This window comes from Phragmites australis, chromosome 7 (genome assembly GCF_958298935.1).
Source record: "Phragmites australis chromosome 7, lpPhrAust1.1, whole genome shotgun sequence".
Taxonomy (NCBI): Eukaryota; Viridiplantae; Streptophyta; class Magnoliopsida; order Poales; family Poaceae; genus Phragmites; species Phragmites australis.
Genome location: NC_084927.1, coordinates 4,415,888 through 4,443,285, shown reverse-complemented (window position 1 = coordinate 4,443,285; position 27,398 = coordinate 4,415,888). Strand labels below are relative to the sequence as shown.

Below are 27,398 nucleotides of genomic sequence, written 5' to 3'. Positions count from 1 at the left end.
TTCCTCCGCCTGATCGCATAAAGGACATTGCGCAGGATGCAGCAAACCCCTTCGGGACAAGCGATCCGCCGTCCAATAGTGATTATGGACAGCTAACCATATAAAAAATTGGCAGTTTGTCGGAGCCTAGGTTTTCCAAATATGCTTCAAGGCTCAAACCGAACTGCACCCAGAAAGTAGATATGATACGCTGACTTGGCCGAGTACTGACCTGACTCCGAAAAACGCCAACGATGATCATCTTGAACCTTCGGCTGGAGAGTGCGCGCAGCCATGATGTCCTAGACTTCTAGGTATTCCAAGAGAGCTAGAAGAGAGGGAACTCCTCATAGATCATGAATCCAGCGATGATCAATCAACGCCTCCTAGACAGTACGCTTGTTGGCAATCCGCTTCGGCACAAGACCGGACAAGTGAGGAGCAAGATCAGAGATCGCCTGCCCCTGTAACCATTTGTCCCGCCAGAACAAGGTGGTGGCGCCATTGCCCACTGAAGAGACCATAGCAACATCAAAAAGAGCTTTGACCGAGGGGTGCATCGGCAAATCAAATTCCACCCATGGTTTGTCTGGCTGCGTTTTCTAAAGCCACAACCAGCACGAACGCAAAGCTCAACCGAGGGTTTGGAGGTTATGGATTCTAAGACCCCCCAGCTCCCTTGGCCGGCACACCTTGGACCAAGCAATCATGCAATTCCCTCCATTGGCATGCTCCTTTCCCTTCCAAAGAAATCCTCGACGAATTTATCAATAGCGCTGATTGCCCATCTCAGAAGGTCTAGAGCAATGGTATGGTAGACTGACATTGAAGTCAAGACCGCCTGAACCAGGATCATGCGACCAGAATGGGCTAGGAGACCAGCTTTCCAACCCAGTAGATGATTCGCAATCTTGTCAATTAAAGGCTGTAACTGTGCCTTGGTTGGCTTCCTGATAGAAAGTGGGAGGCCAAGATATTTGCATTGAAATTCCTGGAGCTCACAAGGAAGAGTATCCTGGACCAATGCAAGCTCATTCTCGGTGCACTGTATGGGAGTAACACAACTCTTTTGGATGTTTGTTATCAGCCTTGAGGCGGCCCCAAACAAGTGCAGGATGTCTTGGATCAAGGACATGTCTTCGATAGATGGACGTAGGAAGAGAACCACGTCATCCGCATAGAGGGACACCCTGTGTTGAATATTCCGAGAAGCCAAAGGTTGCAGCAGTCCCTCCCTACTAGCCTTGTGAATGAGAGCATTGAACACATCCATCACAATGATAAATAACATAGGGGAGAGGGGATCGCCCTGTCGCAAACCTCGCCGGTGTTGGAGTTCATCGTCGGGGACCCCGTTAAGCAGAACTTTGGTAGATGAAGTAGCCAACAGCCCACACACCAAACCGGGCCAAATCCAAGAGCTCGGAGAACATCCAGGAGAAATGGCCAAGACACATAGTCGAAGGCTTTAGATATATCGAGCTTCAGGAGGATGGGGGGCTGCTTTTGTCTGTTCAAGAAGCGTGCTGTCTGTTGGACCAACAAGAAATTGTCCTAACTACAACGGCCCTTCACAAATGCACTCTGGTTTGGGGATACCATCTGCTGCAGCCTGCTCACGAGGCGATTTGCCATCAATTTTGCAACAAGCTTGGCAAAGCTGTGGATAAGACTAATTGGCCTATAGTCCTTCACATGCATTGCCTCCTCTTTTTTTGGAATCAAAGTTAAGAAAGCCGAATTGAGCAGCCACGGGTTTCTAACATTTCCCCGCTGCACTGCTCTCACCGCTGCCACAATGTCATTTTTTATGATAGGCCAACACACCTTATAAAATCTGTCGGTGTAACCATCGGGGCCAGGGGCCTTGTCAGCCGGCAAATCTCTGATCGTGGCCCAGACTTCATCCTCACTGAATTGTGCATCAAGGGCATCTAGATCATGGGACTGCAGCTGCAACTCATCAAGATTAAGTGAGAAATCACGCTGTTCCGAAGTACCAATCAGATTCATATAGAAATCATAGATGGCCTGCGCTTTTTCATCATGGCTAGTAAGGACACGGTCACTTTCCATGAGCTTAGGAATAAATTTTTTCCTCTTGCGGTGTTTGGCATGAAGATGAAAGAATATCGTGTTAGCATCACCCTCCTTGAGCCAACCCAACCTGGACTGAAGCCGAGCTATTGATCGCTCTAGAGAAGCCAGCACAAGACAATGCTTTTTCAGAGATCGGCGCATCCAAGCCTCATCATCATATAGATGCCTAGCGTCTTGCGCGATTTCAAGTTGGTGTACAATCTCCTTGGCCAAAAGAAGTTGGGATCGGATATGACCAACCTTTTTCTGGCTCCATCCTTGCAGAGCCTTAGAAAGGGCTTTGAACTTAAAAGAGAGCGTCTCAATTGGGCAACGCCGAGAAGTCGTCACATCATTCCAAGCTCGTAGGACCTCGCCCATGAATCCATCAAGCTTGGGCCAAAAAGCCTCAAAATGGAACCTCGGCTTCCCAGTGATTACATCCTGGAGACCAAGGAGCAAAGGACAGTGATCTGATGCCTCAGTAGCAGCACTTTGGAGCAGACAATTCGGAAACATCAACTCCCAATCCGCAGAGCAAAATACCCGATCCAGCTTGACCAACGTGGGAGAGTGACGCTCATTAGACCAAGTATATTTTTGACCAATGAGAGGGATTTCTTTGAGTTCGGTATCGTCAAGTAGCCGCCGGAAACGGCCCATCATGGCGCGATCGATATTCAGGTTGTTCTTGTCTTCAGAACGATAAATGAGGTTGAAATCTCCCGCTGCGACCCAGGGGCCCAGGCATTGGGCCCGAATGTCACGCAACTCTTGGAGAAAGAGGAGCTTCTCCTCGTCGGGTTGGGGACCATAAACGCCAGTCAGCCACCACCCTTGACCATCATCCATCTCAAACCGGACCGAGGCTGAGTAGATGTTCACCTGTGAGGACGAGACTCGGCACCGTCCATCTCTCCATGCAATTAACACACCCCCTCTGGTGTTGTCCGTCGGCAGGAACACAAAATGGTAGAAGTCACTGCCGAGCATGGATAGCACCAGATGGCGGGGTATGACTGCAAGCTTCGTCTCTTGTAAGCAAATCACATCAATACGTGAGGAGTCGACCAAAACTTGAACAACATCACGCCTCGCGGTCGAGTTTAACCTGCGGATGTTCCAAACCAATATATATGCGGGATTCATAGGTAACTCAGGAAAACAGGACCAAAGAGAAGCGAGCTCAGCAAATTCCCAGCGCGTCGGCCACGTTGGCCGGCGGGAGGTCACAGTATTCCTCAGGAGGTGTCCAGCCAAAGAGCACAGCCAAAGCTTGGATGTGTGTCCTGGTGAGGGACTGGGTGAACAGAGTAGCATAGTTGTCTTGTGCTTGTTAACCAACTTGCTCGTGCTCCTTAATGATTTCGAGCGTGCGCATCACTTGCCACTTAGGCCTTGAAGTGAAGGAGCTCGGAGACACGGCACCCAGTCCCGCAATGCGTCTGCTCCTCCGCGGCGAGGAGTCGGGCGGGAGAGATTTCAATCGTCATTTCTGGATTTTTGGAATATGAAGCAAGTCGTCCACCGTCCTAGAAACACTGGAGATGAAGGCAGAGCGGCTTGTCGAGGCTGGTGGCGAAGAGAGATGCTGAGCCGGCGACGACGCAAGCACAGGTCGTGGCGTCGTGATTCCTCCTGTTCGACGCCGGTTTCAAGTGTAAACGATAAGCCCATCAGTTGAAAGGGAACTTAGCTCGGCGGCCAAATGTTATGACCCAGCCAAAGGCATAGAGATCGCAGTCGACGAAGCAATACCACAGCTGAAGGCTCGATGGGTGGATCAAACTCTGCTGGAGAAACAAGCTCAGGGACAAGGGAGTGCTTAGCTAAAAACGTAGGCCCAGGAAAAGGCTCGGAACAAACAAGCCCAACATCCATTGTCCCAAGAGCTGGCATATCAGCAGACTCCAACAGATTTGAAACGCAGTCATCCGATGTGGTTGGCTCGTGAAGATCCAGGAGTGGCAGATGAGCATCCACGACCATCAATGATCTCGTTAGAACTAGGGAATCAGAGGCCACGGTGGCCATCACGCCGTCATCCTTCACAAATGTCGAAGACACTGCCGGCCGCAGGACACCGTCATCACGTCTCCCCATGAACGAGGCGTCCTCCTTGGCCCATGGGAAATCAAAGCCAGGCCGGCGCGCGTGCTGCTGACGACCAACGGTCAAACATCCAGTCCCATTTGTCGCCTCGTGGACAGGTCCCTCCTTAGTGGCCCCGTTCCCTGCGTGGGCCGCCGGCGAACGAGAGGAGGCACCGTCAGTGCCGCCGGCGACGTCGTCGCCCGCGCCATGGCCGTCATCCGCGGAGGAGTGGTCGGACGGGCCAACAATCTTGCGACGCGTCTGGCCACTCCTCCGCGTTGGCTCATCCGGAGTCGGGACACCACCTCTGTGGCCTCACCACGAACTGTGGAGAGATGCGACGCCAAACAGACCGCCACGTCACTTGGGGTCGGGGAGGGAGCGTCCTTGCGCAATCGTAGGCCTTATGTCCCAGAGCGAGGCAGCGAAAGTAGCGGGCATGTCTCCGGCACACCGCAACCTTTTGATCAGTTGTGAAGCAGTTGAAGCACTTTCCCCGAAGGTCCTTAGGGATTGGCCTGCGCTGATGCCGCGTTGGCCGGAGAAGCCGTCGCCGAGCCTTCCTGCAAACCATCGGCCGCCAGCCATCCGCATCTGGACTAAGCCCCTGGACAGGAGCTCGATGTAACTTAAAGCGTATGGGTGGGGGAAGAAAGTGAGGCAGAGCACGCCGGGGGAGCGGGATGCACATAGCCGCGCCAGTGTGAGAAGGCTTCATGACGACATCACGATAGGTGGCCGCCGCTTTCATAGAGACATCCAGCGGGGTGGCCGCGTCCGCCGCCGGCGACGCAGGAACACGCTGCGCCGAACCCCGGGCACTCGACAAGGCAGGGGAGAGGCTATCATCACGCCATCTCAGCTCCTTAGGGCGACCCACCGGGGTGAACGACGGGGCTAGAGGTGAGAGCTTCGAGCCGGCCCTCGGCGAGGAGGACACAGCTAGGGAGGTGGACGTCGGGATCGGAGAGGAACCGGCGTGGGGCTAGGGTGTAGGTGGGCGCCGACGGAGGAAGGTTGCGCACCGGTGAGGGGAGGGGTAGGGGAGGGGAAACGCCCGCCATCCGCCTACCCTATCATACAATTCTGTTACATGAAGATATGCATCATCATTCACTTTTCATCAAGTTTCTATTCTGTACTTGTAATTAGTTGTGATTTCAGGGGTGATAACCACACACTCAAATTAATCTGAAAACTGCTACTTCTATGTTGCGTTTTATACTTATTACTAGCAGTTCTGAATCCTGTGTTCTAAGTAGTTTACGATAAGATACATCTCTAAAGTTTCTATTTAGGATTTGGTGGTTGCAAGGTCCAATGTTTGCAAGCCTGACATGTATTATAGTATGCTTGGCATGAGACGCATCTAAAAATGTTACCAATTAGAGGACAGTGATACATGATAGAAATTTGATCTATATTTTGGGAAAAAAAGACCAGGAAAAGATGTGATACTATAGTAATCTAAGCAATCTGTGTGGTGCCCCTGCCAGATGCTTGATTTATTTTCTTATAGTTTGATTGGCCTTGAGGAGCTATAAGGATAATTTTGAAATGTTAACATAAATCAAGGGTGTAATAGCTATAATACAGTGAATGACGAGGGGTTCTTACGTGGAAGTTGCAGTTGATCAATATGTGTTACAATGTAATAGCTTTTCCATTTTCCTTTTCCAAGTGTAGTCTAGCTCGGTTAAATGTTGTATCTCTATCCCTCACATATACGTATGTACTTTTATCAGGTTATTGTGGGTGAAGGGGCGGACAGTGAAAACATGTCTGGTCGCTTCGAAGATTGGTTAGCAAAGGAAGTGGAAGATCTTCGTACACGTTCTTCTTGTTCTGCGCCAGAGTATTTTCCAGAAGATGCCATCTGGAAATGGGAGGTTTGTTTTCTTGTTTCGCCTTTAGTACCTCAAATTTTGAACCATTATTTGACTTTAAGTGCTTAGTTTTCCTTCACATTTTGTTCCTTTTGTGCTCCTGCCCAGTTTAATGAAGAATTTGAAAGATACCTTCCTGCCTATATGAATATGCTGGATGAAGTGGATGCAATGAATGACTGCTTGAAGGTAACTTGTTGCTTGTCTTAAAATGATTGCTAAAGTCCTTTTGATATACTGAACTCATAGCTGTTCAGATCTAAAAGTAACTCGTTATTAACTATTGCCTTGAACTATACCAGTAGCTTTACAACATCCCTCCACCAAAAGGAAGCCTGTTTCACTATTCTTGAGGACTAAATATGCTAAATACTAAAGCCACATGAAACTGATATCAACACGGTCTTCAAAATACAACTTTGACCACCAATTTGTATAGTGCAAATACATGTATAAAACCCAACAAATCTACACGTGCGATTTTCATGTTTCCAAACTAAATATTGAAAATGATATTAATTGCCAAATTTAGAAAGTTTGACCATATGGATGTCCTAAACATCAAGTGTTTGTGACCAGAGTTAGTACAGCATCAATATCTACAATGAAGATTCCATTTAGGATTACATAGACCACGACAAATCCATGCCTCAATAATCTCAAGGAGAGTAGCTCAAATCCACATCCAGGCTGTGGGGAACAAACAAACGCATCTGCGCTCGAATAAAACAGCAAGGCATGCGCAAGGCCCAGTCTTCCTAAAAAAAAGCCACCGCATGCGCAAGGCCCAACCAAGAACATGTAAATCATGAATTCCCAGACCGCCTAGTGGGCGACACTTTCCGCCAAGCAACGACACAATTACCTCCATTAGCCTGTTTCCTCCCTTTCCATAGAAAACGTCGTAGCTTATCTATTGCTTTAATAGCCCACTTCGGAATACCCAGAGCAATGATGTGATAGATGGGAATGGCGGTGAGCACCGCACTAACCAACGTTGCACGACTTGCCTTTGTCATAAGATCGACTTTCCACTCGGGTATACACTCCGCATTTCTGTCCAACAAGGGAAGGATGTCAGCCTTAGTCAATTTCTTCAAAGAGAGGGAGGCCCAGGTAGCGGCAGGGAAAGGACGAAACTGCACACAACACGGCAGCCGTCACTTCCACAATATCTTGTTCTTGACACTGGATGGGAAGAACTGAACACTTTTGTACGTTTGTACTCAAACCAGATGCTTCTCCAAACAAATTAAGAATGCTCATGACAAGGCCAAGCTCATTCGCATCAAGTCTGAGAAACAGTGCCACATCGTCCGCACAAGGACACATGGTGGCTGAGAGGCCTTGTTGCTAGAGGCTGCAAAAGACCTTCCTCGCAAGCCTTCGTAAACATAGCATTTAGGACATCCACGACAATGATGAAAATCATCGGAGACAATAGATCACCTTGCCTAAGACCTCGGCGGTGCTCAATCACCTCTCTAGGCTCTCCATTGACAAGAACTTGAGTGCTCGAAGTTGAGAGAAGAGCACATAAAAGGTTGCACCATATGCGACCAAAGCTAAGATGAGAGAGCACTTCAAGCAGGAAAGGCCAAGAAACGGAGTCGAAAGCCTTAGAGATATCCAACTTCATTAAGATCCATGGCGCCTTTTGCCAATGCAAAAATTTTGCAATCTGCTGGACAAGCAAGAAATTGTCATGGATGGTGCGCCCCTTAACAAAAGCACTCTGATTGGGAGAAACTATCATGCTGAGCCTTGGAGCCAGACGATTCGCCATCAATTTAGCCACAAGCTTCGTGAAACTACGGATGAGGCTTATCGGCCGGAAGTCTTTCACTAGGATGGCATCAGCTCTTTTTGGCAGCAATGTGAGGAGCACAGAGTTCAAAAGACCCATCCTGCGTGCATCACCCTGCTGCAAGATGAATAAATCCTCAAGAAAGTCTGTCTTGATGATTGGCTAATACACCCAATAGAATCTACCGGTGTATCCATCAGACCCCAGCGCCTTGTCCGGTGAAAGCTGTTGTATAGTTGCCCGTACCTCATCCTTAGAAAATGGTGCATCCAGCGTTGAGAAGTCCATGGCGGGTTGGTAGAAATCATCAAGATTCAGAGTGTGTGAACGATGTTCCGCGGTGCCAAGTAACCCATCATAATAATCATAAACCGCCTGATGTTTCTCCTCCTGGGAAGTGACAATCCGATCCCCGACTTGCAGCTTTGCAATAAAATTCTTTCGCTTGCGGTAACGAGCGTGAAGATGAAAAAGAGCAGTGTTGGCATCTCCCTGTTTTAGCTAACTAATACAAGACCTTGCACAGGCAATGGTGCGTTCAAGAGATGCCAAAGCCAGACAGTGGAGCTTTAGCTTTTTCCACAACCATGTCTCATCATCCGAGAGGATACGACCTTCTTGAGCAATGTCCAACCTATGAAGAATCTCATTTGCAAGCTGCAGCTGTTGCTTGATATTACCCACTTTTTGTTGCCCCCAAGATTGAAAAGCTTTCGCTAGGCGCTTCATCTTAACCGAACTTCTCTCCAATGGACATCTAGCACTGACCGGCTGCTCCCAGGAAGCTGCCACCACTTCCTGGAAGCCATCCATCTTTGGCCAAAAATTTTCGAAATGAAAACGGCGCTTCCCGTGTACATTCTCCTTGAGACCAATCATCAACGGGCAATGGTCAGAGCCTGCCAATGCCAAACTGTACAGTAGGCAGTCGGGGTATGAAAGCTCCCAGTCCACCGTGCAGAAAACACGGTCAAGACGAACCAAAGTAGGAGAGGCTCATTCGTTCGACCAAGTGTAGCACTGACCGAGTAAGTTGAGCTCCTTGAGCTCCAAATCATTCAGCAATCGACGAAAACGACCCATCATTGCTCCATCCAGGTTGGAGTTGTTCTTATCCTCGGGTTGATAAATGAGGTTAAAATCCCCCATGACAACCCAAGGGCCAGGGTAGCAAGCACGCGCATCTCTTAGCTCTTGAAGGAAACCAATCTTCTCATTGTCCCGAGAGGGCCCATACACTCCTGTAAGCCACCAATCCGAGCGACCATCACCGGCGAAAAGGACTGAGATTGAGAATGTGTCGATCCTAGTCGAGATCGCCCTACAAACACTTCCTCTCCAAGGCAGCAGAATACCCCCACAAGTGCCATTAGCTGGGAGGCAGACATGCTTGTTAAACTCTGAACCCAACAAGGCCGCTAGAAGAAACGGAGAGACAGGCGCCAATTTCGTTTCTTGAAGACACGATATCCGGTTTACAAGAATCTATCATCACCCTGACCGAATCTCTTGTTTTATGATTAGTCCCCTAACATTCCAGATCAAAATATTAGACGCCTCCATTCAAACGATGATTAAGCGACCAAAAGTTAGGCTCAGAGCTCGGTCAACACACCACTGTGACAAGCTCTGTAGATGGAGCTCGGTCAACAGGTGACATGGACCAGTTGAAGAGCGCTGCAAGTGCATCCAGGTGCGCTCGACTGAGTGGGTTTGCAAATAGGCGCACATACTCTAAGACGGCGGGGCTGGGCTGCTTGCGTTCGTTGAGGAAGCCCAAAGACCTTATGACACAAGTAGCAGCCTGATGGTTAGCAGCAGGTGCAGCCGGCAGCCCAGCAATTCTCCAACTCCGCCGAGGGACATAGTCCGGTGGGAGGGTTTTGGTTTTGCGCTTCTGTATCGCAAGAGCTGGCTGGAGTGCGTTGATGGGCTTGACCATTCTGGAGGCAACAATCACCGGTGTTGAGGGCTCATGCGCAATTGGTGAAGACGATGTCACAGCCTGTTGACAACCCTTTCGCACGTAGTAGCGCAAGCTGTCCTTGGAGCCAAAGCGGGCCACCAGGCTCTGATTCAGAGCTGCCAGAGCGTCATTCATCGGTTCCTCCGATTGCCCAGGCCCAATGACCGGGCGGACCCTAGGCTCGCGCGCGTCACACGGGATGGGGACCTCACGGACGGTGCTAACCGAAGAAGAGACGATTGGTGGGCGAACTGAGGAGGCGGGAGAAAGCTGTGCATGTGCGGTGCCCCCCAGGCTTGTGATGACAGCGTTCTCCTGGGCTGCTTGCTCCTCCCGCAACCATTGTGACATCGTCTCCAGAGGGGGGGGGGGGATCCGGCGAGATGGTGGGTTCTGCCAAGGCTTGAATTGGTTGCACATCGTGGGTAGAAACTGCCGGGGATGGCATGGCGGTGATTGCCCTGGCGGCGCCCATGACGTTGTTGTAGTTGTTTTCCTTGTCTGCGGTCGAAGTAGGCAGGCGTACGAGGACCACGGCCTGGACTCCCCATCGGCTAGCATCGTTGTGTCTTGCACCTCGTGCTCCATAATCGCAGCATGGGCTGCCTTTTCCTACTCTTCTTGCAGGCACTGCACTGACGCCGAGAGCAGAGCGAGCCCCTACGAGATGGAGATGTCCAAAGGGCCCCCCAGCGAAAGCTGCATGGGCCAGCCGTGACCTGCAGAGAACTGGTTAGAGACAGCTTTGTACATCATGGGGTTTGCAAGTTGTGAAAGCTCAGCAAGGACATCAGTGCCTGGATCTTGAGGCATGATGACTGTTGCGCTTGGGTCTTGCAGGATTTTCTTTTCCTTGCGCTTGGGGCATAATGACTGTTGTTGCTTCAAGTTACTTAGGTTGGTGCTCTTGAAGTAGAGAAGCGACGCGGCCGGTGAGGCGAATTGCACCTTCTTTCCCCTTGCTGGTGGTAGAGGTGATGAACACGGTGGCTTCTTCTTTTTGCAAGGGGATGGTGGCAGGTCTCTTGGCCTTCTTGCCCTTGGACTCGTGTCTGTTGATGGGCTGGATTGTTGACGGCGACAGTCATAGTCTCTGTAGGAGCTCCTCCATCTCTCCACTGAGGTTGGCGCGACATGGTCTCTGATGTGTTGACAAAGCATGGATTCCTGGGACCAAAATGACCTGCTACTGTGCCGCCGCGCGCCCCGGCGACAGCGGTCATGATCGCCGTCTTCATCACGTCCCCGACGCGTAGGCCAATCTCTGCAGAATTAGGTAGCCGGGGGTCTGGTGACCGCTTGCCCGCCATCGGGCAGACCATAGCTCCAGTCGAGCTCGCGAACTGCACAGCGGGATGGGTCAGTGAGGTCCTGTATCGCAACCATGTGGATGAGCACTTGATACACGAGGACTCTTTTGTCGCCGGAAGGCATCTCGTGGTGAATGGCGAGTTGCGGCAGAGGGATTGAAGTTGGTGACAGCTCTATATCAAGCTCTGCCACCGAGAGTCATACAACCTAGGGGACCTCACTAGGATTAATGCACCACGCCTGTGGGTGCGCTCCTGCCTCCTTGAGTACGCCTCTGCATAGTGGATGGTGCAATTCCTGTCAATCACTTGCGCCACTGTAGGATCAAGGAGGCCGACTAGATCTAGCTGTAGATTTGGTGGATTTGGCGTTGCTGCAGCAGAAGCTTGCTGGGAGGCTGGGGCCTGTGGAACGAAATCGATTGCGACAACCTGCGACAGACTTGACGAGTGTGATTGTGGGCACACATGGCGGGATTTGGGTGGAGAGGATTTAAGTTTGGATGGAGATTTTGGCTGGATCTCTGGGGGAGAGCGGGTTTCGGCGGGCGGGGGCTCCGGGTCGCCAGAGCCTAGTAACGGCTCCACCCCTTACCCTTGTTTTGCAATCTATTGGTGCTGTATGAAGTGCTGTTCTCAGCTCCTTGTTCGTACTCTTTTGCTACTCGGCTTCCAGCGTTCACTGAGTCTGCCTCCTTTCTTTTTCTTCCTCCTATTCTCGCTTTTGACTTGTCTTTACAACAGAGTCTTCAGCTCCAACTTCATCTCTAGGTTAATCCTCTTCTTTCTCAGCTCCACCTCCACTATTCTCTATTTCCTTGAGTTCGGTGTATGTGATGATTCCACATCTCTTCTCCGTGACAACATTGGTGCTATATATTACGTGTAATATAGCATGCCTAGGCAATTAGCTCACTATCTAGGGTTGGCTCCGATCTCCTCCCATACTATATCTCTGGTAAGGCAAGGCGTCCACAGCGGTGTTGGCACTGAAGCACCTTGACACTTAAGCGTCGCTTAGGCGATGCATATAACCATGCTTGATAGGGCATATACCTAAATGCTGATCAATAAAATATACAACTTTTTAGATATTCCCTTTCTCTCTTAACAATATGTGACTTTTGAGTTGCCAGCTTGGACTATGTTCAAAATATACAAGCCAGAAAAGCCCTCGTTGATTCATGCTTATAGAGTTGTCTACAAACATCTTTTTTTGTACTATAAGTTTTGTGGATGTGAGGAAGCAGGAGATACTATAGTTTCCCAAAAGATGCATTTTGCAAATGAAACTGTGCTTTCACTAATGACCTCTTCGCTTGCAGGATACTTATTTGGGCTGTGAGATTCTTGAGAAATTGAAACCTGAATTTAAGTCGAGGTATGGCATTATCAACTATGCGCATCCTTATTTGCGGACCATGTCTCGTATGTTAAGGGTGAGTATCTTCATATTCTTCAATTTTCACACACACATGGGTGAGTCCTATTGTCTGATGTTAGTTTGTTTTGTTCTTTCTGAAGCGAAAGAGGTCTGCTGTATATTACCAGAGTCGTACGAAATGGCTCTCTCAACTTTTGTCCCGACTTATTACACTAAAACCTTATATTAAGGTATCTGTCATGATCCATAATTTTCAGTAACTGGAACACATGTAACCTTACCTTTTTCATTTGTAGTTCACTGATTCTTGGGAAAGTGTTATGGAGCGTCTTCATGAAAACTGTGAATCGCAGTTTGATCCTTTGCAATGTGATCCAGCAAGCGCAGTTACAGTGAGTATTGGTGTTCTCTAGTACCTCATTGTAGTTAAAAATACGCAGATCAGTCTTAATATATTTTTTCTTGCAGATTTTCTTTGATTCAATACTGTCTTACTGGGAGCCTCAGTTTCACCCTTTGATACGTGAGGTTATCATGAATATTCAAGTTTTGCTGTGTTCTCTATGTTTTACTTTGTTGCATTTATGTGTTTCTATGCTGCAAGTTAATTAATCGTCCCATTTTCCAGAGTCACAAGGATTTACTGACAACAATAGCTTGTCAATTAGCTTCAGCAGAAGAGGATGTACTATTTGAGGTTTGTTCATTCCTTCTGTTTTTCGGTTCTGTTAGAATTTCAAGTTTGATTGCACCTGGTTCCTCTTTTCAGCCACTGGAACCACACCCGGATGATTTCTCGGAGTATTTGCAGCCCTATGCATGGATGTATATTAAGAGAAAGAAGGAAGAATCTGGGGTATGCCATTACTGTCACTAATTTTAGCTCTCTCCACACAAACTATGTTAGTTTTGAGCACTGTATGGCTTGTTATTTCTTTTTTGATATGAAAGCCAAATATTATAATGGCCATGTCGAAAATATTGATGGCATAGTATATAGAATGCAGTACGGGATGGCTTGACCGCTTGAGCAAGAGCATGTATGTAACCTTAACGTATAAAGGCATTCTTGTAAGATAGTAGCTAGCGGGTGTTAGATGCACTGGCCTAATTAAGTTTAACTATAATGTCATTTACAGACTCCGGTGCACTTGTGACACAGAAATATTGAGTTTTCTTCTGTAGCTTGTCTCACGGTATAGTGTGGACCTGTAGTTTTTTCCCCTGCTGAGAAGGCTTGTAGTCCTTTAGGTATGCTTTGTTAATGATGAAATTGAATGGATGATAATATTTGATTGACACTTCCACCCGATTGCAAGCTTTGTATTTATTAAAGTTGTGAAACATGCTTTTAAAAGAAAACATTTTTGGGGCTTGACCTAACTTAGGATTCATCCATGCACAGTCTAATTTTTGGGGATGTAAATTGCAAACGATTACAAATAATGGAGCTAGCTGCCAATTTACCATTTCTTGGTTTAAGCCAGTAGATTATCTGCCAGGGGTTTCTTTGTATGCTGTCTTGATCAAATATAAGTGATTATTGAAGTTGTAGGAAAACAACACGAGCTTACAAAAGTCCATAGGGAAAACAATAGTAGCATCTTGTTTTAACGCGTAAAAAAATCCAGAATTCTTTCCAGAAGCTGGATAAACTAGATTTCTTTATAAGCTCCCAAATCTGTGTAGTGAGCTCAGCTTGTGTACCCATAGGGATTTGTATGCTTCATAGTCAATACAACTTCTCTCGTTTTTTGTGGCATTTTTTATTGTCATGACCTGTAGTTTAAGCAAAACACTGCTCTTTCCATATTGTGCTTTACACTCCAACTTGTAACGTAACTTTGTTTTCATTAGAACTAAATATTAATCTATTGATTTTATCGCTTTGCTATACATTCGCCTTTTGTTGAAGCGGGCCTCCACCATGGCGGCAGTGTTGAGGCCTGTCTCCACCGTGGTGGCAGCGGATGTTTAGGCTCCCCTGAAAAATGCACCGTTTGAGGAGCCGGAGCGCAACGGTCATTTCGCCCGTTCGGAGATTCATCGTGTTCCGGTGGTGGAACACGAACTTGATGAAGATGGGTGGCAGCATGTCATTTCGAGGCGTTCCCACCGTCGGCACTTTCATTCCTCGCGGCGATCGGTGCCTACTGATTCGAAGAAAATATTTCAATTGTTTCGCGACGGATTACTGGGCAGCTCAGTGCTGCCTCCGCGCACGCTGCTTTCGTTGCTTGGTGTTGGGTCATCGTTCGTACGATTGTGCGCGGGTGCGACCTCCACTGGAGACAGTGGCTGGGGCCACGTTCTGATCCTTCAGCACCTCTCCAGGGCGAGGAAGGGCGGAAGCTAGGGTCAACACACGGGGCGAGGACCGTGAGGGCCTGCTTGCAATGTCGCGCTACCGCTGTAATCGTCGTTCAAGAGAGCGCTCGGCTCGGTTGATCGCAGGTGTCCCGCCTGCTTCAGAAGATGGTGTCCCGGATCAGTCGGCGATGACAGTGAATGCTACGGCTAGTGTGTTGATGCAGAGCCGCAGCCAGGGTGATCAGGCTACACCATCACGCCGACGCCGTAGAAGACGTTGCTTGCGTGGACGCCCCACTCGCTCAACTATGGAAGAGGCGTCTGCTTCTGAAGACGTTGCACGTCAGCCGATGCTGGTGATGGACTTGGGGGTCTCCTTCGAAGAGTCCTTGTTCCAGAGTTCATCGGTGAGCTGGTGTTTTCTTCACCGTTCGACAAGTATTTCTCGTGCGGAGCTGGATTTGAGGTGTGTAGTGTTTGCGACGATCATTGGCTCTAGGCCGCTAGTTTCCCCGCAGGCGGCAGCCGAGGCCATTGCGGAGCAATTCGACATTGTGGTCGATTCCCTCACCATTCATTGATCCATGTCGAAGGATTTTCTACTACTTCCGGACGCGACGATGGCAGGGCATATGGTCAATGGTGGGCACCTGGTTCACACGTCACGTTTCAGTCTACTGCTCAAGCCATGGATGAGGCTTGCCCATGCTGTTGGCCGCTCCCTGCTGTTTCAGGTTGAGCTATCCATGTTTGGGGTCCCTGTTCACGCTTGGGAGATGTCAACGACCAAGCAGCTTCTAGGCTCGTTCAACTGGATTGATAGTCTTCACCTCTCAACGGCAGATTGATTTGATTTGTTTGAGTTTAAGCTCATGGCTTGGACCTTCCATCCTGGTTCCTTTCTGCTAAGACTGGGTCTCCTCATTGACGAATCAATGGAGGTCACTGTCGGTGGGTGAACACCGCAAGCGGGGATCCTGAGGGACCCCCTTTGAGATTCGGCCGGAGGGTTGATTCTGGATCTACCTCGTACGTGGATTTAATGCGAATATGTGAGATCTAGGCGGGACGGATGATCGTTTGCTAGTGAGAGTAAATGCTCAAGGGATTTTAGACAGGTTCGGGCCGTACGGAGCGTAATACCATACTCTTGTGTGTATGACATGTTATTAATGCTCTTGGAATGCCTTTTTCTGGATTTCTTGTGTTACAAGGTTTTTTGTCTAAGTCTAGAGCTTCGGTCTTGCTCCTTGCTTGGCTTGGACTTCCCAGACCTCTATCAGTCGTCTTCGACTTCTATCAGTCGTCTTGCTTTTCTCAGTCCGCCCGTCTACGAAGTGCACCCCCCCTTTTATCCTGTCGGGGGAGGCTCGACGTGCCCAGAAACGGGGGCACGAGTTCCCATGAGCCATAAATGGAAAGCAACCATAATGGGGCTGCAGTTTGATGTTACAGGGGTTGAAAAAATGCGCCTTAGGCCGGTCCTGTCGCCCATTACGCCAATCTTTAGCAGATGCAGGGGGGCCCACCGGGCAGCCACCGAACTACCCCGCATGCCCTCTCGGTCAGAGCAGATCTGACACAGCAGGGGGCAGGCGATATGCCTCGAGCCCAGCGACGATATCTCCGAGCCGTTTCCCTTATGGGCCCTGCAGGGTGACGTGCGATGGGATCCGTCGCATTAAATGTACCCACGCCTTCCTGCCAGGCGGTGGCAGGGACTGACGTACTCAGTACGACAGGCGTGGGGGGGGGAGTGGTTGGAAGTGACAGGACACGCTTCCTCTTAAATGCAGCACCGGGCCTCTCACCAATTGACACCTCACCGTTGAGCCCTTGTGGGGTTCACCGGCAAGGGGCTTCTCAGGTTCTCGGGGAACTCTGGGTGCTCGGGGACCACTGTTCATAGCCCCGAGCGCCCTCTCCTGGATATGTCTCTTCTCGGGTCCTCGGGGAACTTCGGGTACTCGGGGACCACTTTTCATGGCCATGAGCACCCTTCCCGGAACTGGCTCTTCTCGGGTCCTCGGGGAACTACGGGTACTCGGGGACCATTGTTCATGGCCCCGAGCACCCCTCCCGGAACTGCCTCTTCTCGGGTCGTCGGGGAACTCTGGGTACTCGGGGACCACTGTTCATGGTCCCGAGCACCCCTCTCGGAACTGGCTCTTCTCGGTCCTCCGGGAGATGGTCTCCGAGGGATGGCGCCACGTGGTATTCTGCGGTCCTGGTCTCGGGACTCGGGGACCCCTGGTTCCCATGTCACCGACAGTCACCATGGACAAGGGCTCATCGTTAAAGATGCTATAGTACATGATTGATGTTCAAGTCAACAAAATTAATGATTATGCGCCGGCGCCGAACTCTCAGCCTCCTCCCTCCAATGATGGCTGCAGTGACCACTGGAGTCGCTGGAGCACTGACTTGGCTTGGCCGATCGCTCTCATGGGGTGGACGCTATACACAGTGGCGGTGGGCCGTCATCCGCTCCGGCGATTGTGCCATAGCCATTCAGCCAGGTGTCAGCTGCAAGGGGGGGTGCAAGACGCCTCTTGTGCCTCGACTAGTTAATGCGGTGAGCCTGGGCTCTCATCCAATTCCATCCTCGGCGTTGCTTGGGGTGGGGAGGGGGAATCACCAAACTCAATGGTGGCCTCCTTCAACCTTAATGATGTCCCACCAGTGTTGACTGACGACCAAGCTCCGCGGCAAAAGATCTTCTCGGTGTTGTCGGATGTCCAGGCTCTACAGCATCTGTGTACGGAGTCCAAGGTCAACAAGGAACCTCCAGCAGGTGGGCCCGAGCTATTACTCGGGAACTCGGGAATAAAGTTGTCGTTGCTCATTACGTCTGATACGGACCTAGAGGCGGCTCCGTCATTCTTGCTTGGGCCGACGTGCGCTGAGGATGAGGTCTCGAGGCACCACGAAGATATGGTGTTCAACGGCTGCAGTAGCGCTTCCCAGGCTCAGGCGTGAGAGGATTTGGCGGAACCAGCTCGGCCCATGGGTAATGTGCAAGTTGTGACGACTAGTCTAGTTCCTTGCCATGCTCTTGACGTCAGCCGTTACTAGCCCAGGGAATGCAAAAACGTCGATAGGAGGCGGCCCAAAGGCTGAGCCCAACAGCAAAATGATGCACCTGTGCTTATGACTTTGGTTCGGGCCTTCCTCGATTGGGTCACTTGACGACTTGATGGGCTCTTGCACATGCCTGTTATTCCAAAACGGCAAATCGAGCGTCTACCGCCTGACTATGTGCCAAGGCGCAACAGCAGGCTAGTCAACCGAACCAAAGCTGGACATGGCACAACGTCGTCAGCAGTCTGTTAGACCCAAGAGGACCTCATGTGGCGTTTAGACCTTCTACAGGATGTGAAGAATTTGATGTGCAAGCACATGATTCTTATGGTCGACTCTTCAACAAGCTGTTGTCCCATGCACATATTGTCGCTTTGGCTGCACTCTTCGGTTGGGCTCCGCTCGACGAGTGGTAGTGCAGTGCTTTGGTATTTTGGAATTAGCCATTGTGATATGGGTCATGTGTAAACTGTTAACCAAGAATATTTCAAGCATACTTGTTTGGAACGTGCGCGGCCTCAACTTCTCCGCGAGGCGCGACTCATTTCGAGAGGTTGTGGGTTCTACCCGGCCGGACATTGTATGTCTTCAGGAGAAAACGGCCTGCTATTTCTCGTCACATGGTAATGTCAATGCTTGGCGTGGATTTTGACCAATATGTTGTGTTGCCAGCAGATGAAACCATAGGTGGGATCTTAGTGGCTTGGAAAAGTTGCAACTTCCGAGCGATTGTGTCGAGGGTAGACATGTTCTCGGTCTCAGTTCAGTTTAATTCCTTGGACGGGCTGCAGTGGTGGTTCACTGGCGTCTACGGCCCGTAATTGGATAGGTAGAAGGTACATTTTTGGGATTTCCGGGCTTCCTGTCAAGGCACGTGGGCAGTAGTGGGAGATTTCAATCTCATATATATGTCAGAAGGAAAGAATAACTCGAATGTTAATCGGGCTATGATGGTTGTTTCTGCCGCTTCTTAAATGATGTGAGCTTAAGGAGATAGCGTTGCTTGGGTGCAAGTACATATGGTCCAATGAGAGGCAAGCACCAACCTTAGTTCGTTTGGATCGAGTATTCTGTACAGCTGATTGGGCGGACACTTTTCCCAATTGTATCCTACAAAGCTCAGCCTCATTGATTTCTGGTCACTGTCCTCGCATTCTGGGACTGAAGATTAATGTTCAAGGCAAACATCGTTTTCACTTTGAGAGTTTTTGGCCAAAGATGGAACATTTTATTGAGGAAGTGGAGCGCTCCTAGACTGGCCCAGTTGTTGCGTTCTGCCCCCTGCAGTGTTTATCAAGCTAAAAAGGTTAGCTCGTGACTTGCAGTCCTAGAGTCAGAGAAGGGTGGTGGGCAATATCAAGCGTCAGTTGCGTCTTGCAAATGAAATATTGCATAGATTAGAGGTCGCTCGGGATCCTCGTACGCTCTCAGCTAGTGAGGATTGGCTAAGCTTCCAATTGAAGCGCCACTGTCTTGGCTTTAGGTCTCTGGAACGCACAATTGCTCGCTTGAGATCTCGAGTCGATGGTTGAAAGAAGGGGATGCGAACACATCTTCCATCCGCATGCCTAGTACAGAAAAAGGAAAAACTTCATGGTCAAAACTCAAGTGGTAGATAGAATTCTCACAGAACAAGAAGATAAGCAGGAGGCTGCATGGGAGTTTTAATCGTATCTGCTTGGTACAACAGAGTCATGAACAGCTACCCTGCACCTCCAAGCTTTCTACCAGGAGCCTCATGATCTCACAGAGTTGGAGGAGAGATTCTCGGAGGAGGTATTGGAGACGATCTAGTAGCTTCCATCCGACAAAGTTCCAGGGCCAGATGGATTTACTGGGAGATTCTACAAGGTTTGTTGGCCTGTTATCAAAAGTGATTTGATGGCTGCAGTTCACACGTTACAGCATGGTGATGCAAGGAACCTCCCGTTGCTTAATTCTGCTTTCATCATACTTCTGCCCAAGTTGGTTGAAGCTCTCAAAGTCAAGGATCACCGGCCTATTAGCCTAAAACACAGTTTCACAATGCTCGTCACGAAGATTATGGCTAACAAGCTTGCTCCTCGGCTCATGGCCCTGGTATCTCCCAATCAAAGCACGTTTGTAAAAGGGCGTTGTATACATGATAATTTTGTTCTGGTGTAGCAAACTGCAAGAGCTACACCGGTAGGAGCCACGGGTCCTATTCAAGCTAGATATTTCCAAGGCCTTCGACTCGGTGTCGTGCTATTTCATGCTTCAAGTGTTGAGACACCTAGGGTTTGGTCAGAATTGGTGCAACCTCCTATGTAAGCTTTTGAGACCTTCCACATCAAGAGTGCTAGTTAATGGTGTGCCAGGTGAGGAAATTGAGTGTCAGCGGGGACTGCGGCAGGGAGACCCCTTATCTCCAATATTGTTCATCATCATGATGGATGTCCGGAACGCGTTGATCAGCAAGGCGAACATGGAGGGTTTGTTGCAGCCCCTCTTCACATGTGGGAGTAGCCACCGAGTTTCCTTATACGCCGATGACATGGTTCTCTTTCCTCAGCCTTGTGCTGGTGACCTTGAGCTCGTCAAAGAAATTTTCCAATGGTTTGGTGATGCATCGGGCCTTAAGGCTGCTTTGATTCATCTGGCAGGAAGGGCTACTCTTGTACGTGCTGTTCTAACGGCGATTCCAATTTATCTGCTAATCGCTTTGGAGCAGTCAAAATGGGTAATCAAAGCTATTGACAAGAGGTGACGGGCTTGCTTGTGGAAAGGACACGAACTAGATAATGGGGGTCATTGCTTGGTCGCGTGGCGTCGTGTATGCAGACCTTTTGAATTGGGTGGCCTAGGTGTACATGACCTTGAGAACCTTGGATGGGCGCTACGGATGCGCTGGTTGTGGTTTCAAAAGTCGCAACCGGATCGTCCTTGGGCAAGGCTTAACTTGCAAATTCAGTCCATCGCTCTGTGCATTGGTGCCCAAAAGGATCCTTAATAAGCGAACTGTTCATGACGCATTGCAAGGGAATAGTTGGGTACGGGACATTAGAGGTGGACTGACCACGGTGGCGCTGGTGGAGTACCTCCATGTTTGGGACATCACGGCGGAGGTCGAGTTGCAGCCTAAAATGGATGATCAACACATCTGGATGCCATCTGCCTCAGGCAGTTCTCCAGCAAGTCAGCATACAACCGTTTATTCACTGGGTCCATTGCTTTTTCTCCCTGGAGGCAGATATGGAAGTTGTGGGCGCCACCTCGTTGTAAGTACTTTATGGTTAGCAATTTTGTACCGTTGTTGGACTTTGGATCATCTGATGCGGCATGGCCTTCTACATCCGGAGCATTGCTCGCTGTGTGATCAAGAAGAGGAGACGGTGCAGCACTTATTGACATCCTGTGTCTTTTCTAGGAATGTCTGTTTCTCGGTGCTCACAATTGTCGGCCTACAACAACTTACACTACAACAGGAAGACCTGATTTTCTAGGAGTGGTGGCGACATGCGCAGTTGAGGGTTCCCAGGCCGCAGCGAAAAGGTTTCAACTCTGGCAATTTTGGTCGCTTGGTGGCTGTGGAAGCATCGAAATGCATGTGTGTTTTAGGGTACGTCTCCGAGTGTCCAAGTTATTCTGCGCGAATCAGAGATGATGCCAAGATGTGGTGCTTGTTGGGTGCCAAGTGTTAGATATATATGTGTATTTGTATTTTCTCCATTGTATAAGGGGTTTCCTGCATATTTGCCCCCACCTGTACATGTATATATTTGGGCCTAGAGCCCCTATGATGAATACAAGTGCTATTCATAACATGGTATTAGAGCCAAAAACTAGGGTTAGGGTTCGTTCTCTCTCTCCCTAGCCAATTTTTTTTTCCACCGCACGTTGCACTTGCGTGCCTACTGTTCCGCTGCCGGATCCGCTACTGTTCCGCCGGATCGGCTCGCCGTCGTTCCAGCAGTTTGTCGTCGGCGTCCGTCCCGCCGCCGCCGAAATCGCACCGCCGCCGGACTCTGCAGTCCCGCCGCCGCCCGATTTGCGCCGTTGCTGGACCTCGCCCCGCTGACGGGGTCCCCCGCCGCCGACCTCGCTTCGCCCTGTCCCGCCGCCACTGAAATCGCGCCGCCGCCGGACTCTACAATCCCGCTGCCGCCTTCTTCGCGCCGCTGCAGGACCTCCCCCCGCCGACGGTGTCCCCCGCCGCCAACCTCGCCTCACCCCCGTTGGGACCCGCTGCGTCGGGGTTCGTCGGGCTTCGGGTTCCGCCGTCGGGGACTCGCCCTCCGCCGCTAGGTCGCCGGAATCCACCGCTGTCGGGATCGCGCTGGGGACCCGGCTTCCCGGCTGACGGGACCGCGCCGTGCCTCTGCTCCTCTCTCTCTTGCGGTGCCACTGTTTTGCTCTGTTCAACAGAGCCGTGAGCACCAGAAGAAGGAAGAGCTAGAGTAAAAAAAAAAAAAAAAAAGTGCCGCCGCCGCCGCTTCTATTCTGCTCACTTGCCGTCGACTGCCGCTTTTCACTTGCGCTCTTGCCGTCGACAGGTGTTTTTGCTTCAGGATGTCGTCCTCAACTCCTTTGTCAGGTGGTCTCCAGGTTCCGCGATGTCTGGTGCTTTTCAATGGCACTAATTATCGCGACTGGGTGCCACGAATGACGTGGCACATGAAGGGTCTTCGTCTTTGGGATTTTCTTACTGGTGATCTGCCATGTCCAGCCAAGCCTGTATGCCCTATTCCGCCAGTGATTCCCGAGAATGCTTCAGAGGATGACAAGGCGAAGCTGCCTGCCTCTTATGATGATAATCTGTCAGCTTATGATACAGATTTTGTTGCATACCGGACTTGGTTGGATGAGGATGCTCGTGCTGCCTCTATTCTTGTTGCCAGTATGGAAGAGCGTCTTGCTGCAGACATTGTTTACTTTGACTTTTCACATCAGATGTGGACTTCTCTTCATGATCTTTATGAGCCATCAGGTCAGTCATTGTATATTGATGCTTTACGCCAGGAGCAGCTGTTACAGCAGGGTGATGCCACAGTTGAGGAGTTCTATGCACAGATGTCTGCTGTATGACGTCAGCTTGATTCTCTTAGTCCTCAGTTGTCAGTTGCCACTTGTGAGTCCTGCAGGGGTCAGAAGAATGCTTTGTTGGTACGGCGTACATATGACTTCTTGACCCGTCTTCGTGCTGAGTTTGAGCCGCTTCGTACTCAGCTGCTTGCTCGTCAGCCTTGTGTGTCTCTGATGGATGCTCTTGCTGCTATTCGTAATGAAGAGACACGTCTTCGTACTGCAGGCCTGCTACAGTCTCCTTCTGCCTTGGCTGTTCATTCGCCTCCTCCTCCGCCCGCGGCGCCTTCTTCAGTGGCGCCCTCTTCTAGGGCTGGAGGGAGTGGCGGTCTTCATTGCAAGTATTGTGATAAGGATGGACATGTGGAGGATTATTGTTACAGGAAGAAGAAGGCTCAGGGTCGTCGTGGTGGTCGTACATCACAGGGTGGGAGTAGTGCTCGTAGTCCTGGTACTGGAGGTTCTCAGAGGGGTTCTGCTAGTTCTGAGACACAGGAGATTCTCATGTTGCTTCGTCACCTTGCTACCTCTGCACCTCCTGGAGCTGCTGGTTCTGTTACTCCGGCCTCTGCACCGTCAAATCCTGCTGCTGCTGCTTCTCAGCCTTCCACTGAGGGACCACTTTCCACTTCCGCTCCATGTACTTTTCCATGGATTCTTGATTCTGGTGCATCTTTTCATGACTCATGATCGTACCAATCTTTCTTCCATTAGTACTCCATCTATCCCTATCACTGTTCATACCGCAGATGGATCACCCCTTTCTGTTGCAGGACGAGGCACTCTTTTGTCTGACTCTTTTCATGTTCCTACTGTTTCTTATGTTCCCAAACTGACCATGCAGCTTATCTCAGCTGGCCAACTCACTGATCATGGTTGTCGTGTCATTCTCGACTCTGACTCTTGTTGTGTTCAGGATCGCAGCACGGGTCTCCTGGTTGGTACTGGCCCTCGTCGACGTGATTCTCAGCGCCTTTGGGAGCTTGACTGGCTTCGTCTTCCTTCCGCTGCCTCTGCCAGTCTCGTTGGCTCTGCTTCTGCTGTTTCGTCTTCATCGTCCTTTGCTTAGTGGCATCATCGTTTGGGCCATCTTTGTGGTTCGCGTCTGTCTACATTAGTTCGTCGTGGTCTTTTGGGATCCGTCTCTGGTGATGTATCGTTGGATTAGTGTCAGGGATGTAGGCTAGGTAAGCAGATTCAGCTTCCCTATCATTCTAGTGAGTCAGTGTCAAAGCGTCCTTTTGATCTTGTTCATTCTGATGTATGGGGTCCGGCTCCCTTCGTTTTGAAAGGGGGCCATCGATATTATATACTTTTTATAGATGATTTTTCTCGCCACACATGAGTTTATTTCATGACACATCGTAGTGAGGCTTTATCTATCTATAAGGCTTTTGCCACCATGATTCGTACTCAGTTTGACACTGCTATTAGGATTTTTCGTGCTGACTTTGCCGGGGAGTACCTTTCTGGAGCCCTTCACCAGTTTCTTTCGGAGCAGGGCACTCTTACCCAATTCTCTTGTCCTGGTGCTCATGCTCAGAACGGTGTTGCTGAGCGCAAGCATCGTTAAAGATGGCCAAATGGGCCAATCGGGCCGGCCCGGCACGGGCCCATCTCGGCACGGCCCGAAATCGGCACGGCCCGATTGGCCCATTTACTGTTACGGGCCGTGCCGTGCCGGCCGTGCCGTCGGCCCACGGCACGGTCGGCACGATGGGCCCGGCCGGCACGATGGGCCCGTTCGGCACGATGGGCCCGTTCGGCACGGTGGAGGCACGATAGGCCCGTTTGGCACGACGGGCCCGATCGGCACGGTGGAGGCACGACGGGCCAGGTCGGCACGGGAAGGCACGACGGGCCCGGCCGGCACGGGAAGGCACGACGGGCCCGGCCGGCACGGTGGAGGCACGTTGGGCCCGTCAGCACTCAAAAAAATAGGAAAAAATCAAAAATAATAGCTAAAAAATCAAAAAAACAATAAAAATATGGAAAATAAATACATAACATTTTTATTGATTGGTTGCCTCGTTAAAAACCTTTCTACTAGAAGGAAAAAAGAGTACAACCAATGATTATGCTCCGAAAATTACATGGTTTCATTAGAAACCCCAGAATTTTGCTTGCAATTTTTCATATGCTTCCTCAAGTGTCCCGTTCCATGTGAAGATCTGGCACCTATTTCTATACTGCATATATTACACTTAGCAAATCTTACCTGTTCCCCGTTAATTTCTTTGAAGACCTTTTCAAAATGTTGCCACACTTGAGACCATACACCTGAGTTCTCGGCGCCTTGATCCATGAATTGAAATATGGAATTAGTTTCTTGATGTGAAGTGAATACTGGCTACTTGGCTAGCAAATAGGAAAAGAGAGATGGGTGGGCAGGGTGGAGTTTGAGATGGAGTAGATGGTATTTATAGGGATGAGAGGAGAGGTAGGTGGGGGTGGGGCCGCGGGGGGTATTTTAAAAAAATAAACAAAAAACATGAATAAAAAAACTTAGAAATAATAGGGGCACATGATTAATTCTAAAAATGAGCTTTATTGATAGGTTGCCTCATTAAAAACCTTTCTAGCAAAGGAAAAAAGAGTACAACCTAGCTCAGAAAATTTAAAATTACACGTTCTCATCAGCATCTAGATACAAATTTTGGAATGATTCTTCAAGCTCAGTATTTTCTGCAGTGTGTTGCATTCGTGCTTCAGCTTGTTCCCAATCCTTTACTATGGTGAGTATTTCAACCATCTCACTTGACAGATTTGTTCTTCTCTCTTCGATTATCCTTCCTGTAAGACTGAAGGCAGCCTCAGAAGAAACTGTAGATACAGGAACCGTTAACAAATCTCGCGCTAACAGTGAAAGAACTGGATAATTCGTCTTGTGCTCATGCCACCATTGCAGTATGTTGAAGTTTTCTTGTTCGTGGCTGATAACGTCACTGTCGATGAAGGTAGTTAGCTCCCCTCCGGATGTTGGAATTCCGGTGCCCGTAGACGATCGTGACGAAGAGTCTGAACTTCTTGATGAAGAACCTGCACCAAATATTTTTCCCCACGTTGTCGTCTTCTTACTTGTTGTGGGTGCTAGTGGAGGTCGTTGCAGGCGAACTCCGCCATACTTTGTTTCATATTTACTATAAACTTCGAATAACTTAGAACGAACATTAGTATAATAATTAGAATAATCATGGCCAAGAGCATCACCTAGAATTGCGAGAACTCTACAGAAAGCTGCAATTTTAGCTCTAGGATCTAAAATAAAGGCAAAAGCGTATAACAAAGGAATTTCTTTCCAATACTTTAAGAATTTAGATTTCATAGGAACTACACAATCTCTTAAAAGATTGTCATTTTCATAGTTGTTTAAATGAGTAGCAATTTCAACAATATTATGCACTACTAAACAAGATGTTGGATAATAAACTCCTGATAAACTCACAGTTGAATCATAAAAAAATTCAAGAAACTCCAGTATCCTTTCAGCAACATACCAATGCGCTTCCGTGAGTAAAGTTTGACCCCCATGCTGATGGTAATGTGTATGAATAAACACACCAAATGTGCTCTTATATGGTATCAAATTTTTAAGCATCAAGAAAGTAGAGTTCCATCTCACCGGCATGTCCAGAGCAAACTTACGTGGACGCACACCCATTGCAACACAATACTGTTTATATGCTGCAATTCGTTGGTTAGAGGAGTTCACAAAAGATATTGCAGTACGAAAATCTTCTAAGTATCGCGATAACCTCTTCAAACCGGATTTTACTATAAGATTGATAATATGACAAGCACAACGTTGATGTAACAAGAAAGATTCAGCATAAGTACTAAACAACGGAGTAAGAATATCCATTGCTCTAGAATTTGCACCGGCATTATCTAAAGTGATAGAAAATATTTTATTCGTGAGGCCAAAGTCTGCAACTACTTGAGATATTTTTTCAGCAATATTTTCACCGGTATGCGCGTTGTCAATCAAGCGAAAACCTATTATTCTCTTTTCTAATTCCCAATCATTATTAACAAAATGAGCAACCACACTAAGATAATCCTCTCTAGCCCTACCTGCCCATATGTCCGAGGTCAAAGCAACTGAAAATGTACATGTTTGCAACATTTCTTTAAGTTTGCTACGACACGTATTGTAGTATTTTACCATATCCCTACTAGTTGTCTGTCTAGAAACATGCGTGAACCTAGGATTATGAGCTTGCTTAATGTAATCTTCAAATGCAGCAGACTCACCGATATTGAGTGGTAGATCCGCTCTTGCAATGAAGCGACATAGCTCTTTTCGAGCATTGGCAGAGTCGTACTCCCAATGATGAACAGAGCCGTCGGGGTTGTACTGCAACACCGTCTGCTTCATGGCTGCTCCACTCTTTCGCTTGCAACTTATGGCGTGCCTCTTCAAGTGCCCCGTTCCACCCGAGGGCTTTGCAGATAATTC

At 49.2% G+C, this 27,398-nt stretch overlaps 1 protein-coding gene across 5 annotated transcripts in view; it reads left to right on the top strand.

Moving 5' to 3' along the window:
- The window catches only part of LOC133923900 (protein HASTY 1-like), a 57,482-nt gene that overhangs the window by 12,789 nt on the left and 17,295 nt on the right, over positions 1-27,398 (top strand). For 3 of the 5 annotated variants that reach the window (XM_062369196.1, XM_062369197.1, XM_062369195.1), the window contains 8 exons: positions 5,898-6,041; positions 6,147-6,227; positions 12,447-12,560; positions 12,646-12,735; positions 12,802-12,897; positions 12,974-13,033; positions 13,134-13,202; positions 13,275-13,361. In XM_062369196.1, the coding sequence (XP_062225180.1) occupies positions 5,898-6,041; positions 6,147-6,227; positions 12,447-12,560; positions 12,646-12,735; positions 12,802-12,897; positions 12,974-13,033; positions 13,134-13,202; positions 13,275-13,361 (741 nt within the window). Of the gene's footprint in view, positions 1-5,897; positions 6,042-6,146; positions 6,228-12,446; positions 12,561-12,645; positions 12,736-12,801; positions 12,898-12,973; positions 13,034-13,133; positions 13,203-13,274; positions 13,362-14,420; positions 14,649-27,398 lie in introns of those variants that run through there. The other 2 variants (XM_062369199.1, XM_062369198.1) reach the window with 2 other exon arrangements.